The sequence below is a fragment of the Paramormyrops kingsleyae genome, chromosome 11 (assembly GCF_048594095.1).
Source record: "Paramormyrops kingsleyae isolate MSU_618 chromosome 11, PKINGS_0.4, whole genome shotgun sequence".
NCBI lineage: Eukaryota > Metazoa > Chordata > Actinopteri > Osteoglossiformes > Mormyridae > Paramormyrops > Paramormyrops kingsleyae.
The window spans coordinates 7,131,204-7,147,135 of NC_132807.1; the positions used below are offsets into that span (position 1 = coordinate 7,131,204).

General features: G+C 41.4%; 1 protein-coding gene across 3 annotated transcripts in view; it reads left to right on the forward strand.

Moving 5' to 3' along the window:
- The first annotated feature begins 5,532 nt into the window (after positions 1–5,532).
- LOC111845071 (fibrillin-1-like) overlaps positions 5,533–15,932 on the forward strand; it is a 66,984-nt gene continuing 56,584 nt past the window's right edge. Inside the window, exons 1-6 of one of the 3 annotated variants that reach the window (XM_072717946.1) lie at positions 5,533–6,071; positions 6,330–6,612; positions 8,103–8,185; positions 10,449–10,547; positions 10,989–11,084; positions 11,316–11,411. In XM_072717946.1, the coding sequence (XP_072574047.1) occupies positions 6,440–6,612; positions 8,103–8,185; positions 10,449–10,547; positions 10,989–11,084; positions 11,316–11,411 (547 nt within the window). In that variant the 5' untranslated portion in view covers positions 5,533–6,071; positions 6,330–6,439. The remainder of the gene's footprint in view (positions 6,072–6,329; positions 6,613–8,102; positions 8,186–10,448; positions 10,548–10,988; positions 11,085–11,315; positions 11,412–15,932) is intronic. The other 2 variants (XM_072717945.1, XM_072717944.1) reach the window with 2 other exon arrangements.

Below are 15,932 nucleotides of genomic sequence, written 5' to 3' on the forward strand. Positions count from 1 at the left end.
TCTTTGCGTAGCATTTGATCTGCATTTTGTAGTAAGTGATGTGACACTGAGCTTTTAAAGTTCAGGTAAGGGACAGTCCAGGGAACTTCCAGACGTCCATCTCCTGACTGTGTCTCTGCATCCACTCCAAGTGTTTGATGAGTGGGATTAATCTAAGCGTGATTCATTCCCATCTATCTCCTCTCTCTTGGCTGGAAACCACAGCAGCCCATATTGCTGGAGCTTGGAAGGTTGGTTTTGGCCTCGCACTGTACCTGCTCAGCGTGACGATCTGGGGGCCTGAGGAAGTCGCTGCACCTGTTGGTTTGTCAGAGAATGCTTGGGTTAGTGCTCGGCGACCAGGGGTGAAACACAAACCGGGCTGCTTCTCCTGAAACCCAGCAGGATCCTTCTGAATGGTGGAGACTAAGTCTAGGTACAAAACAGCAACACGCTCATCTTCCCCCTATCCCAGAGCTTCCTGTTTACTCTTGAACATGTGCCTTATCGATATAAGATAATTGGCAAAATATGCCACAAACAAGCTGCCAGATGACTTAAAACAATAACTGAATAAGCAGGTAGAGTGGGTTTGCTTTAGAGGCAACTACTCAATCTGTCACGGGGAGTGAGCTTAGTGAGTTCAGGCCATACAGATGGGAAAAACAAAGCTGAACCTAATATGAAAAATATACTGAAGGAGATGACGTTGAGGAAGAGTGCGGAGCAGAGAGCCCTGAGGGTTTACAAGCAGATCCCTGCCAATGTCTTCAGCAGAGGATGGCGCAGGGGAAGCAGCTCGTACATCTGAGGGCTAGATCTGATCCTGAGGGCCTCTGCATTCTCTTGGTGCAGAGGATAGGCGAGAGATTAAGATGGATTTGGGAGAGCACAGGGCCTTCCTCATGGTCTGTTTTATTCTGCTCTGACACTTGACACATGAATGACTAGGAAGAGAGGGAGAGATGGTTTTTATCCTCCCTAATCCTACTTTGGATGGTTTAAGTATGAATTTCAATGTTTATCTACCTCCGGTTGCATAAGCATACTGTACATAGAATATACTAATATAGTCTGTCGATGGAAGAGCTAATGATTCATCGATTGGTCATTCGTGGGTTTCTCGTGTGCTGTCCTTTGTTTTTGTTTCTCGTGTTAACTGTGGAAAAATGCACACCTGCTTTGTAGGTGTAAGGTGATAAAATAAGATGTTTGTGGACCACAGGCCATGACTGGGTGCATTTTACTAGGGTGTGTTTTGTTACCATGGACATCAATCTTTGACTAACAAAGGCTCATGGGAAACAGGGAAATAGTACGTAGGTTGTATGAAGGACCTCCGCATTTATTGTAAAAAAGTACAATACAGATGACCATCCATCCATCTCTCCTTCTGTCCATCCATCTGTCCATCCATCCATCTTCTCCTTTACAAGGTAGCTGGGGGCCGGGAGCCTCTTCCATGCCTCACAGGGCTCATGACAGACAGACACCCTGAAGGGATGCCAGTCTATTGCAGGGCAGACATGTTAATTTAAATAATTTCACAACTTGGCTTGTAAAAGGGAACCAGGAATATATAGTCTGTGAGAGTAGTGGATACAGAGATTTGATAAATGTCAGTTTGACTGCCAGTTTTCAGTGTGCAGGAAGTCCACTGTGAATATGCTTCAGATAAAAGCTAGTCTAGATATTTCTCTCTGTGATGTCAGAGGGTTTGTGAAAAAATAAAAGTCCAGCACTCTGTGTAAGGTACATGCAAAAGGAGCTTTTGGATGCTCTGGATCAATATGATTTTCTTGTTTTTAGGTCAGGAAATGCCTTCATTTTTCAGATCGGGGCATTGTTTGATGTTGGACGCTTCACAGGCAAGCTCTAAGCAAAAACGCCTTTTCCACTATGGCAGCCTCTCTCAGTGTCTTGAGGATGTTTGGCAGCTTGTGTGGAAGTTTGCTAAACAGCTCCACAGTGCAGAGAAGACAAAGGGAAAGTCTACAGAGGCCAAAGACAACAAATAATGTGGGGAAGTCTGAGAGAAAGGACCGGTTTGAAGGACATTGATGTGAATCTCTGCAGCTAAGCTGATTTTGTGAGATACGCAGATGATGGTATTTATTTGGGTAGTGCATTAAAAGGGAAATGCAGAAAAGGCAGTAAAAATCAGAGCATAACTAGGTCATGCTTTTTTGGCTGCTGTTTTATTCTGACTATTAAAAGCCCAACTTGATTCCCAATGCAATTTCAGTAATGGGATAAATATTCTAACAGAATAAACAAAAAGCTGAAAATTGAGCTATAAGTGAAACAGTTTTTATTTGACCATGGTTAATATATGGTACGGTGGTCAGACTAATGTGTCAGCGCGTTGGCTTTGGATGGAGACACAGATTTTTTTTTTTCTCTCTCGCTCAGAGCAGAGCGAGATACTACCTTGAAATTCTATACCATTATAGAAAGCATTTATATTAGCAAGCAAAAATGGCCGATGAAAATAGTTTACTGGGTCCGTGGCAGAATATCCATCAAACTGCTCATCAAACAGATACAAACATACTGTGGGTACTCCTACATATACAGTTATATGTACTCAGCACTGCCCAGTTGCATAATTAGAAATACTACATAGTTACAGAGCTCTACTCCCTATTCTGTCATTATTATCCTGTGGTATATTCAGAGCTATACTCTCTGTAGTGTTATTGTTATCCAGGGGTATTTTCTTACAGATATATAGTCTCTGCTGCATCATTATCATCCAAGGGTATTTTCTACAGAGATATATGGTCGTGTGTTAGTATTATCTATGGCTTTTTGCACAGCTGTGTTCTCCATTGTGTCATTATTGTCCAAATGTGTTTTCAGCATTTGAGAGGGGAAAGTTGCAATTCTGTTACTTAGGTGTTCTTCATGCAGCTTTTGCTTACTGTAAAAAGTCTGATTAACATTCTTTTAGCCATATCTGTACCGCACCAATGACAAATCTCAGGCAGCAAGACTTCTGAATGTAATAATAATAATAATACATTTTATTTATAGAGCGCTTTTAAAGGTACTCAAAGACGCTTTACATAGAATTAGAGACACAATAAAGTTAAAATATACATTAAAACACTTACATAAAATCAAAAAGCTTAAAACACCTGAATGTTCAGAACTTATCCAAACAATAAAGTCTGCACAGCGTGGTTGTAAGGCTGTAGTTCCGATATACATTTACACACTTAGCAGATGCTTTTGTCAAAAGCGACGTATCAAGTGAGGCAAATAGCACATTGTAAACATTTGCTATGCTATCGAGGAGTCAACTAGATATCAGTGCAGCTAGGCTGAGCTTCCCAATCAATGCCCAGGTGCAGGAATAAGCAGTTATTGGAGCAGGAGCTACACAAGGAGCTGTAGAACTGCACATAACTCAAAGGAGGAACCTAGTAAAACTATGTGAGGGCCAGTCAATGCTACATTCAGGGAATGTAAAGAGACATCAGTCTAGCAGAGGGATTCATGGAACAGATGGATCTTCAGGCGGCTCTTGAAGGTGGAGAGGGAGTCTATTGTTTGGATGTAGTTCAGCAGCTCATTCCACCACCGGGAACCACACAAGAGAATCTGGTGTGACCCTTCTCACATGGCGGAGGGAGCTCCAGGCAGCGTTGGTCTCCTGACCAGAGGGGGCGGGATGAGACACAGGTGAGGAGCCTTTTGATGGAGATGGGTGCCTGTCCATTGATGGACCTGTAAGCCAGCACCAAGGACTTGAACTTAATGTGAGCACCAATAGGGAGCCAGTGAAGAGAGACAAGGAGGGGCGTGACAGGAGAACATTTGGACTGACGGAGTATCAGATGTGCCGTGGCTTGTTAAGTCATCTCCAGCGGTCTGATGGCACCTGGCAGACCTGCCAGTAGAGTGCTGCTGTCAAGTTGGATAAGTTGGATAAGTTGGATAAGTTGGATAAGTTGGATATAAGCCTAATCTTCCTGTTGCCAAATAAACTTTCAAGTCTCTTTAATGTAAGACAATGAATAAATATCATTTTATTGAGTTGATACTAGCAAGTTGCTGGCTCGTATTTGCAGGGGAAATCACAGAACAGTCTAAATTTTTGAATATGGGAATTGTCATCACATTACTCATACCACTTGTCAAAAACAGAAGTTTTCAGTGACATTGATGGGTCCCTTGACCGCTGCTACTGACGACTGTGGTCTAGCAGTCCTGGTCACATGATCTGGCTACTGCCAGCACGTTACTGTGAGAGGTATGATGTTAACCTGCAGTGCATGCTGAGCACACAATACGATATCAGTGAACACAATGATAAAGGGTAACACCAGCTTTGTTAGTGCTACATATATGCATGCAGTATATGTTGATATTGCTGAAGTGCTGTACTTATCTTCTGTCTCTCAAATGTTTCACCTGACAGAGAACAAAGAATAGATCCCAGCCCCCCAGTAAGACTCTGCATTCCTCCAACTGGAACGGACCTTAGATTTCCAGCACTTTCAAACTCTTTCAAGGCGGCGTAGAAGAAATTGGCTCAGTCATCCAGGAATCACTCCACCAAGAATTGGGTGTGTCTCACAAAACAAATTATTCCCATGCTCTGCAAAATCCCCCATCTTTTTTTCTGACCCACATATCTCTGTGGCTGATTGTTCTGCTAGTAGCATTTTGGCAGATCAGCCTGAATATTTAACAACGCAGCAGGTCACTTCATGTGATTTCACAACGTTTCAGGGAAATTCGGAGTCCATGTGTGTGTGTTTTTTTTAACTTCTTCATGTGGGTAACTGCTGTGGCAGTCATGTAGTACCAACAGCATACTCCCACTGGGAATGCGGGGATGAAATTTACTTCAGCTCGGCTCACAGAGGTCTAGTCCGCATACTGTACGCGCAAGTGTGTGTCTGTTTTCTGTCACCATTGAGCTGTTTATATTATCTATAGATTTAATCAACAGTTATTTGTAACAGTGGTGGCAGTTACTCTTATGTCACAAGGTATCTCAGTGAGCTGCAGGCTTATGGGGTATATTTATGGATTTTGTAGACCTAGGGAAGGTATACACTATGTGTCTCGTTTTTACAATCCAAGGCCATTTTCATTCTTAGCAAAGCGGATGAGTATCGCTTGGCTTCCATTCAAAATGGCGGAAAATACGTCAAGGCACAGAAGCAGGACATGTTTCGGGCATAGGACCAAACGATGATCTAAAATATTATGGTGATGTAATGTTAGAGCACATATGTTGTCTTTCTTTGGGAATACAGTGAATTATAACATATACAGACCGTCTGGTACAAGTAACTCAAATCTAAACGTTAAACACCAAGCTCTCCTGCCCCAAGCCTAGCAGCCTGACAGTGGATAAGGATGCGGATGGGGGTGGGGTGGGGTGGGGGGGGGGGGGCTTTGCCTGTATTTTGCTGCTATTCCAAAATCTACATGTTTAATACAGGGAGCAGCGATATACTGATTCTGACAAGAATAGGCAATTGTTATTCTTTTGTTACAATTAAGTTTTAAAACTATGGAAAAGGAAGAGTTTAAATATTGTATTTTTTTATGCCTTGTTACATGTTTTAATATAGGTAATTTAACACCGGGCGTCTGCCATTAAACGTTCCGAAAATCTGACATTTGTCAAATTGACGGTTTTGCTTACACGCCTCGCATTGAAGTTAAGGCAGGAATTCTGCCATCTGTGTATCGCGAGAATGAGAGCAAAAAGTTACTGAAACGAAAAGGGACGAGAGAGATAGAAGAAAGCGGCGAACAGGGAGGCTGAGTGGGAGAAAGGGAAGGTGCTCACCACCCATCAGAGCCAGAAGTCCCAGCACTTTCAATATTGTTCATATTGGAAACTGATAGCACGACAAGACATTTCCTGCCGAGAAGAATCAGGGTGGTAAACTTTAAAAAGTGTTCAGAACACTGCGTTATCGTTTTGCATGGGTGGATTTTTAATAATTTTTTATTTTCATCTGTTTTCTTGGTAAAAACGTTTATCCAGTACTGTACAGACTGTAAAAAAAAGCATTTGCATATTTTCTGGGGTGTGTGGAAGACTTTCTCCTATTGGAGAGAAGGTACCGTGCAGTCCTCTTTATTGTTTATATATTGGAGTTCAGTTGATATGTGTAATATTTATTCCGTGTATCAACCAAATACGTTTTTCATTTATATAGGTATTTGAACGATGAAGTGCGTTTAATTCCTTATTTAATATTCTGTTAAGGAGAGGCTTCATGCAATACGACATAATTTGTTTGCAGTTTTGAAACATGACTAGGAACCTTAATGCGTATTCTTTTCTTTGCTCTTAAATTATTGTTTTTCTCTCGCAGATTTTCTTTTGAGGCCACGAGAACGTTTTGGATAGAGAAGAGGACTTGATCTCAAATTAAAAGTTTTTTAACGTGGATTTGCTGCCCTATAAGAAGAAAATCTGCAAAGTATGTGGCAGGGAGGAGTGCTGAAGCTTGCATTGGGACTTGGAGCGGTTGTATTGCTGATCGCCGAGACCACGGGGAGTGCAACTGGAGATGTAGAAGCTGACAAACAAGCAGAATTCCAAGTGAAACGGAGATCAAAGCGGAGAGGAGGGGGTGCTCATGATGTTCTTAAGGGGTAATGTGTGAACATAGCATCCGATTGCTTTAATACAGTGTTTCGTGTGTGATTAATGCATTAATGACATAAAAGATATAAGTCCGACTGTTCGCGTTTCATTAGAATGCCAAGCTTGACTGGACGTTAATTAAAACTCACGGCAGACTGACAGAAAATATGTTACAATTGTCAGGTTGAGAAAAGAAACTTTTCGGGAGTTGTGCAATTGTTCAAAGGATATTTTTTTCGGCGAGTTCGTGACACCCATGTTAAAAAGCGTACATACCACTCATTAGACGCCGTGCTGAAGCTGAGAGGTATTTTAATTAAAGATGACTGACGCATTAACATCTGTTCCATTGCGCTCATATTCTGCCAGATAGCACAGTATCATACAGCAACGCGTGTCAACGAAAATAAGTTTTCGATCATCACTTTAACTGAGTGCTGTGTTTACTGTGATACTTTGTTTTTTTTTAATTGTAGGAAAATGCATGAACCGATAACAAAATTCTCCTGAAGGGTAGCTTGGGCTTCTGTAATTAAATTCTGGCAAGGATAGAACATTCCTTTTGGGCTGCAGAAAATAAATTATCCTCTAAACAAAGAACTCCTTTAGAAATTTGTGCCATTCGGAATGTTTGGGGATGTACTATACAACCATTTTACCTCTGTCTTGTGGACATTTTTCCTCCGATTCTGACACCCCATATATGGATATAATGAACTTTAGTACAACATATGCCACATAAGCCGATTTACTTGAGTGTGGACCACAAAGCTAACGGCAAGGTCAATATGCTCTGAGAAACGGCACTACTGTGTAATTAAAAGAGGACAAATGATTCACTTGTATTAAGGGATTTGGGGCATTAAAGTCTATGAAAAATACAAACAACCGTCGTACTACGATGTGGGCCTGCATCCCTGTAGAAATTAGGCTATAATTATAACAAATTTCAAAGAGATAAAATCTGTTTGCTTAGAAGCGCGTATTAAAGTTTTATTTCTGTCACTTTGTTGAATACCGCTCTCTGATTTATTCTTCGAAATGCTTCCAGATTTTTCACAATCGGTATTCACCACCAGATGTCACTGTTTTCAGCACAACAATGAGTCTGGATCACTGTACTTGCACTAGGTGGACCACCGGGCAACAGAATTTCTCAAACGTTCTGCATTTAGTTTGCTTATAAAAATGTTCAAATGTATTTTTTCACCTTGCTCCAGAAGGAGTCTTTTAAAGCTTTTAAGCCCTGATCCTTTATGTGAACAAACTTTAATATACCATGAATGTGGTGTCAACCCAGAGAAAACAGATTTCTAAACATTTATGTCATTCAGTATAAATGTAGATTGAGTTTTGAGCTGCTGAAGGTGGAGAAAGTCTGAAAATTAAAAAGTGTTTTACATGTATGATGCTGAATTTCACGTCACCCGCACATACATGTGCAATGATAAAAGCATGTACTACACTACATACTTCATCATGTGTTTCTTTTCTTCAGGCCAAATGTTTGTGGATCACGATCCAGTGCATACTGCTGCCCAGGATGGAAGACTCTTTCTGGAGGAAACCAATGCATTGTTCGTAAGTGTCTCTGATTGGCCAGTTGTCTGATGGGTTTTACTCCTGATAGGATAAAGTTAATGGGCCTCATTCACCAATATTTTCTTAAGAATTATCTTAAATTTGTTCCTGCGAAATTTGTTAAGAACAACCTACGTCGGATTCATGACGTGTTCTTAAGTATCAGCATTTTTGACACCTTTGTTCTTAAGAATGGTGAATCCCACGTCTTCGTAACTGAAAGCGCGTGCCAGTTTGTCCTAATTGTCCTAATTAGCATAGGGAATTTCCCATAAAAGGGCATGAGACTGTAGGGCCGTGTGCAAGGAATGGCGAAGAGGCGCGCCAGTTGTGAGCTGCTTGGCACTAAGAGGGAAAAAAACTTAAGTAATGCTGAAGTAGAAGCATTAATACAGTAAAGTCCCGATATAGTAGACTCGCTTATAACGGAACCTCATCTATAACAGACGAGGTCCGCTGGTCCCGGCCGTGCGCCTTTAGAACATGCAGAAAAAGTATCGGATGTAGCGGACTCGCATTTAACGGAATTTCGCTTATAACGGACAAACAATTTAGTTCCCAGCGCCGCTTTTAGCTGTAGTTTTGTTCGGCTATAACGGACATGAAGCTCCGCCGACAAGGCGCGTGGCGTATCGGTGATATACAGCGCAGATACGTAGTCGGGATTATTAATAGTCACGCATCTGCTGAGGTAAAGTTGGATTACTACATATACAATATAATAATTTAATGGGGTGTGCCATGAGTAAATGGTGTCCTGTAGTTGTGTTCTGGGCATACAGCAACTCTGCATATAACGGACTTTGGATATAACGGACTGTTTTGCCAGGTCCCTTGAAGTCCGTTATAACTATCTTACTGTACAGGAGGTAAATGCAAATAGACACGTTATTTAGTAGCGTAATCAGTGGATATAAAGCCCCAAAGAAAGCTGATACATGGAAAGATATCACCTTCTCTGTGAACGCTGTGTGACAAATAAATCTAAATGATCTTCAAACATGCGTACGCCCCTTCTCAGAGCACGATTGGCAAGCTCTGCAAGAAGTAACAGAAATGCCATTTTGATTGCAAGGCCAATACGCAGAAACAGACTTATTTATAATCCGCATGATCGCCGTTACTACCATGAAAATAATTTGTACACTTTAAAATTATTTTTTATATTTTACTTTTATAAATTATTCAAATACTTTCATTTTATAAACTGTAGAATGAAGAAAACTGCTACAACCGATTATTTTGAACAAACTATCATTACTCAAATGTGCGTACGAATGGTCTTAAGTGTGCGTAGATTCTGTTCTTAGCTAAGAACAAATTCAGATAAGAAAACATTGGCGAATGTCAGAATCTTCGTAAAAAAATTGCGTACGTTTAAGAACAAATTTGTTCGCATGAACGGTTGGTGAATGAGGCCCAATGAGTGTAGAAATGTTTTCGTATATTTTCACTTTGTCAAAAAAGGAAATTTATTTCACCTTGTCAAGTATTCTATATTATATCTGGCCACAAAACCATTACATATGAGCCAGAAAATAAAAATTAATGCTTTAGTAAATGTCGCGATATGGCTGGAGAAGGATGATCCAAAGGCAGGCAGGCTGCAAGTGAAACCATTAGAAGGGGAGTTTATTATGGAGACTGGAGAGGGCAGCACACATGGAGAGAGAACAATGAGCAAACAGGGCAGCATAGGACTAGGAGACTCCTTTATACATGATTAACAGAGGAGTGAACATGAGGCAGCTGTGGCTGGTTAACGAAAGCAGGAAGAAGAGGTAAGACTAAGGGGCTTCAGGCGTGGCTGATTAGCAGCCACACCCCCGGGGAAACGCTGGGAACAGACAAGCAGGGTGGGGCTGGACGTGACAGTAAACTCTATCTTGAAGATTAGCTAAAAAAATTTTGGTGGAAAAAATGTTCTTCCCTGATAGTAGCATTCAAACGGCCCACCCAGAATAAAAATGCAAGCAGATGCCAACAGAAAGAAAATTCAACTCAAACACACGCTGTCTTTGTGGAGATTTTCTACTGAGTCTCCTTATAATGATTTCTAACCTCATTAAAATTGACAAACAAATGTAAACTGATAAAAAAAAAAACAAAAGTAATGTTTGTTTAGTTTTCTTTTCAAATCTGACTTTCCAAATAGATAGCCTACTTGGGCTTTGCCATCTTTGTGGAGCAGTTTTAGTGAAAAGTCTTTTTTTTCTTCCTCCCCCGTCCACCTGTGGTTGCATCATGACCGACGCACCCGCAGCGATCTGCAGGAGCTCTTGTGGAGATGGGTTTTGCTCCAGGCCCAACATGTGCACTTGTCCTAATGGTCAGATTGCTCCTTCCTGTGGCTCTAAGTCAGGTATGCATGTATCATGGGAAGCAGAACAGATCTTAAATGAACTGCATGTTTCCTTTTTTACATGTCCATTATATATTGCTTAGATTGTGGAAAATAATTAAAAATAAGGTTTGCTAAATTATTTCTTATGCCAGTGTTTACCGACTGGTCCTTGGGGACCCACAGTCGGTCCATGTTTTTGCTCCCTCCCAGCTCCCTGCCAGACAGTCCACATTTTCGCTCCTTCCCAGCTCCCAGGAGGAGCAAAAACATGGACTGTCTGTAGGTCCCTGAGGACTGGATTGGGAAATATTGCCTTATATGTAAGCCAATGTTTAACAATTGTCTATACAAGCAGATTAGTAGGCATGTTCCCTGGTCTCGAGGAGGGTGCATGTGGCAGCCTGGCAGAAGCTGTGCACTCACTAGCTTACATTCTGCTGTCCCTCTCTCCTGGAACAGTCCAGCACTGTAACATCCGCTGCATGAATGGAGGCACATGTGTGGAAGACAGCTGCCGTTGCCAGAAGGGATACAACGGTGCTCACTGTGGCCAGTGTAAGCAGCCCCATCCGTATCCCAGCGAGCCCGAGAAGCCCAGCAGGCTGCTGTACTCTTGAACCCAGTACTCAGAGCTGGTCTGGTAAAAACATGCAGATGTAACAGTGTGCAAAGTCACATGTTACGTTGCGTGGAAGTGCCGAGTCAGCGGATATTGACAACGTGACATTTGCGATGTTGTGCAGTCCCAAAGAACCCTCAGCTGAATCCTCCTCTCTCGCCACACAGCTATCTGCGAATCGGGATGCTTGAACGGAGGGAGGTGTGTTGCCCCAAACCGCTGTGCCTGTACTTACGGCTTCACTGGGGCCCAGTGTGAAAGAGGTAAGCCATCCTCATCCTGTCTTTTGCCCAAACTGCTAAACCTTCTGGTGGTTGATTACAGCAATCTCTCTTGATGAGCAAGTGTGGAATTTCATCTAGACAAATGAAAGTCCAGTGCTCCTCCTGAAAGTCTCGTCACCCCATCGGGATACTTGCCTCCACCTTACCAAAAAGGGATTGTCAATTTGTACCTGTTCCATGTTGTTTTTCTGTAATTGGGCTCATGTGGGAGCAGCGTAGAATATGTACATATACCTGGATACCTGAGTGCTTAACCAAGCAGCCAATGGGAATGCAGATCTTTAAGATGCAGCTGCCACGAAATTAATTTAAAAACTGGTAAGTTAGAGTATATCCTGCATATTATCATTCCATGAAGTCACAAAGGTGGGACAATGAAATAGCGATTTGCATGTCCGTAGTAGTGTTGGCTATTTAGTGATGCAGCATATGAAATTGAGGAATTGGTCCAGACAGCACGTGGGATTGGGCACTTTGGTCAGGTTAAGAAGGTGCCCTGTTATTGCATGCTTAAATAAAAAGATTTAGCTGTATCAATGGCCAAACCTTTGGTTTGTAAATTGTAGTGCTTGATTGTAAATTGGTGGAATTATCTTGGTCTCCATGGAGTTTCAGGACTTTTGTAGCATCTGGGTTTGGTGCAAAGGAGATTAATGAGGTTAAATGTAGCACGTTGGCTACATCTGTAACATTGTTTCCAGTTATCACTTGTCACTTTGCATTTACTTGCATGTGCTGTGGCCTTTTGTTTTGCTTTCATTTTCATTTCATATCCCTATAAACTTCATTGACGGGAACTAATTACGGTTGTGTGTCGGACACTGTGTTTGAGTATATATAGACAGTTTGGATGATAATGCTACTTTACAGTTTAGTATATATATCACGGAGCTTTTATTTTTTTGCTGAAATGTGACCACACTGGCAACCTGAATGTGGCTTGCAGTTATGTAACACAATCTTTAATTTAGCTTTCACGGCATAATGACTTATTTTTCTTCATTTATCCGAGGTACAACGTACAATGTAATGCAGCTTAATAAATCATCAAAATGTCAGTTCAAGGTGGATAATTATGATCCATTTGTTTATCAGTAGTAGTTAGTGGTGTACCAATGTGGAAATCTTTTTTTTGTCTGATGTGGCCAATACTGATAACGGGCTGACCTCTGAGGCACTTACAGAGTGGCCAATTTTTAATTACTTAAAATTATGTCATGGTCTGTGTAAAACTGTCTCACGGTTGTCACTTTGAGACCATTTTTTAGTGGCGAATGAGCCAACAGAATCCATCATCCTCCACTATGGAAAATAGCTGACCATCCAGTACAATCATCTCCATTGTTTTAGCAATTAGTGCTTCTAATGCTGATTGTAAATATTGATGAAGATTATATACAGTATCAGGCACCAGTATTTGCCAAGATGAAGACATCAGACCGATGGGCCATGAATATGGGCCAGTGCTGATACTGTATGTTAAGCGAAATCGTCCTGCATCTCTGCTACTAGCGTTTTCTGTTGTTATATAGTCAGCCTGACAGGATAGCACTTGCGTGGAGAAAAAAAACTAATATTTGGAATTTTGATTTCATACAGGTTTATTTCAATAAAAGCGTAGCCTGGCTGATTAAAAGGGTTGGTCCTGACATCTACGGTACCGACAAGACGAAAGCATACGAGAATGAAATTAAAGAGGAGCATTTTAATTAATAGGCTAGCGTGAGGGGAGGGTTTGAATCCCGCCCGCCTCTGCTCCATTTCTGTGGGGTTTGCACATTCTCCTGTGTTGTGTACGTTTTCTCTGGGTCCTCCAGTTTCCTCCCACAGTCTAACATCATGCTTTAAGATTAATTGTCATCTCCAAGTTGCTTGTCCTATGAGCAATTTACCTGTGCCTTGTTCCCTGTACTTCTGTGGGTAGAGCACAAGCCTCCCTGCAAATTGGAAATAGGATAAGCAGTGGGAAGGTGGATAGAAAAGTTTTAATTTGATACTTCAATATCTTGAAAAGGGAAGGTTTTTAACCTTGTGGTGTGTTAGTGTATTTAGTAACTGGATCTTACTTAAGTAAATGGTCTTGAATAGGCTGGCGTTCTGTTTAATATTTATCATGAACATTTAACAGCTATTCTGGTACCTGCGATGTTCTCTATCAAGCAGAAACATTAAAGACAGTAAGCAGCCTCTAGGATATAGCCATCCTACACGCTGTGTACTGTAGGTGACCATTAAACGTTCATTTTTTTAAATGTCGCAGTGTTTACATCCCGCAGACATGCTTAATAAATACGGCCGCCTGCTTTTCTCGTCTTTGCTGGAGTGCATGCAGTGCCATGTTAGGGCATTCGTTATTGCCACAGATCAGGATTCCACCCCAAAAACTCTCTCATGCCACTTATACAACAGAGACTGAAGTTGGCTAGCTATATTTGTAAGTGTCCAACACTGGTGTTACGAGCAGCAGTTTATCGGCAATGATGGAAAAACAATCCTGTAACCAAGAGGTTCTTTCAGACTTGCAAATTATAGCTTTATTTATATGTTATAGTTACATGCTCATTTATATGGCTTATATTTATTTTCCTTAAATGTCATGTGATTTCAGCAATAAGGATATTATTTAGAGCACGGGCCGCCATCCTATTTTACAGTGAGAACTACATTTACAACAAAAATTTACCAGGGAGTCACCACTTCTGCAAACATGGCAATATAAAAATGGCAATTGATGAATACGGTTGTAAATTATGTATGAAAATAACTTGAGTGTAGCTGATAGCAACTGCCGATGGTCAGGTGACAGAGCAGCTGCAGAGGGGGGCTGATGCAGATCACTGTGTCAGTACACAGGGTCATAGCAACACGTGGCCTCATTCTCGCTGTTGCAGGCCGGATGTCTGGGTCTGGTTGATGGTCTGGTAACTTGCGGCCAGGTGGCTCCATGTGGGAGGCAGCAAGAAAAGCAGCAAAACTATTTTGCTTTTGCTGATAATTATTTTGCACAAAAATAGAGACAACCAAGTTCAGCACAGAGCAGCCTCAGGCAATAGACAGCATAATGATGTATGCGAACGCAAAAGAGACGTGACACAGTACAAACATACAGGGTGAGGATGTAATTATACGCCGTATTAGAGTAACAGCACTGACTGCTTGTCTAACAAACGGTTCTGTGGTTAGAATATATCCTGCATTCAGCTCCTGTAGCAACCAGAGCAGTTTAAGCAGTTGAAGACCCTTGGGGAAAGAATTTGTGCAGTGAAATAGCATAGGATTACGATAATTTGGTCAAGAGCTAATGAATGTTGGGCCAGCTTGTCTGCATCATTCAAAGGCAGCATTTTTTCACCTTGCCAATATTCCATAGATGAAACAAAGACACTTTATGTGTATTAACATTGTAAGAATCAAAGTCAAATGTTTAGTTGCTGGAACTTTGTGTCGCCCAAACAAGATTCAGGTTTGAAGTTAAAACATTTTACTTTGATTGGCAGATACATGTAAATGTCCATCCATCCATCCATCCATTATCTATACCGCTTAATCCATCTGGGTCGCGGGGAAGCTGGAGCCAATCCCAGCATCTTCGGGCGAGAGGCAGGGTACACCCTGGGCATGTTGCCAGTCCACCACAGTATATGTAAATGTGTTTCATCAAAACAGCAATGGTAATGAAAATGATGGTAGTGGACACTGTCAACAAGGAACAACATATACAGATAAACGAGTAACTGACCCTCTGTGAGCCATACAGTATATCTGACCAGAGAGTATTTCAACAGTCCATCGTATTGTCAAGCATATAACAGTCTCATAGATAAAACCTAATTGCGAAAGGAACTGTCCACTAACATTGAGGTTTTATTGTCTGCTTGTCATCTATAGTGTCAAAGTTGCACATAAATCCAGAATTAAAGGAACACAGACATTAACACAATCAGAGGAGAAAGGGTTAGAGTCATTCATTACTCTGACAAGTTCTGCTTCAGTGTTATTCTGTTGTCTAAACCCAGACTGAAACATGTCGTGGACATTATCGGAGGACAGGCAGCTGTTGGGTAACACGTTTCTCTGAAATTGTGGATAAAAATGGAATTTTTCAGCCAGGCCTGTAACTAGATAGATCACTCAGAACCAGATTAGGCTTCTTGAATAAGGGCTTAATTACAGCTCTCTTAGAAGACTTGGAACAAATCCAGAAGATAAGGGTGTATTTGTCTTATCTAACATGGGCTCTCCGATTACAGTCTGAAGCTTCTTCACTAACTTTGTAGGTATGGGAGCCAGTAAACAAAGGGATGGTTTACGAACTCTAACTAGTGTAACCTTGTCCCTTTGTTTAAACAAAACAAATGACTCAGCGTGCTGAGAATGCGTAGCAGCATAACACGCATTACAGACCCACGGGTGGCTGTAAGGACTGGTCAAGATGCCTTGGATCTTATCCGTGATGTTCAAAAGTCATGATTCTTCCAATCATCATTTATAATCTCTCGT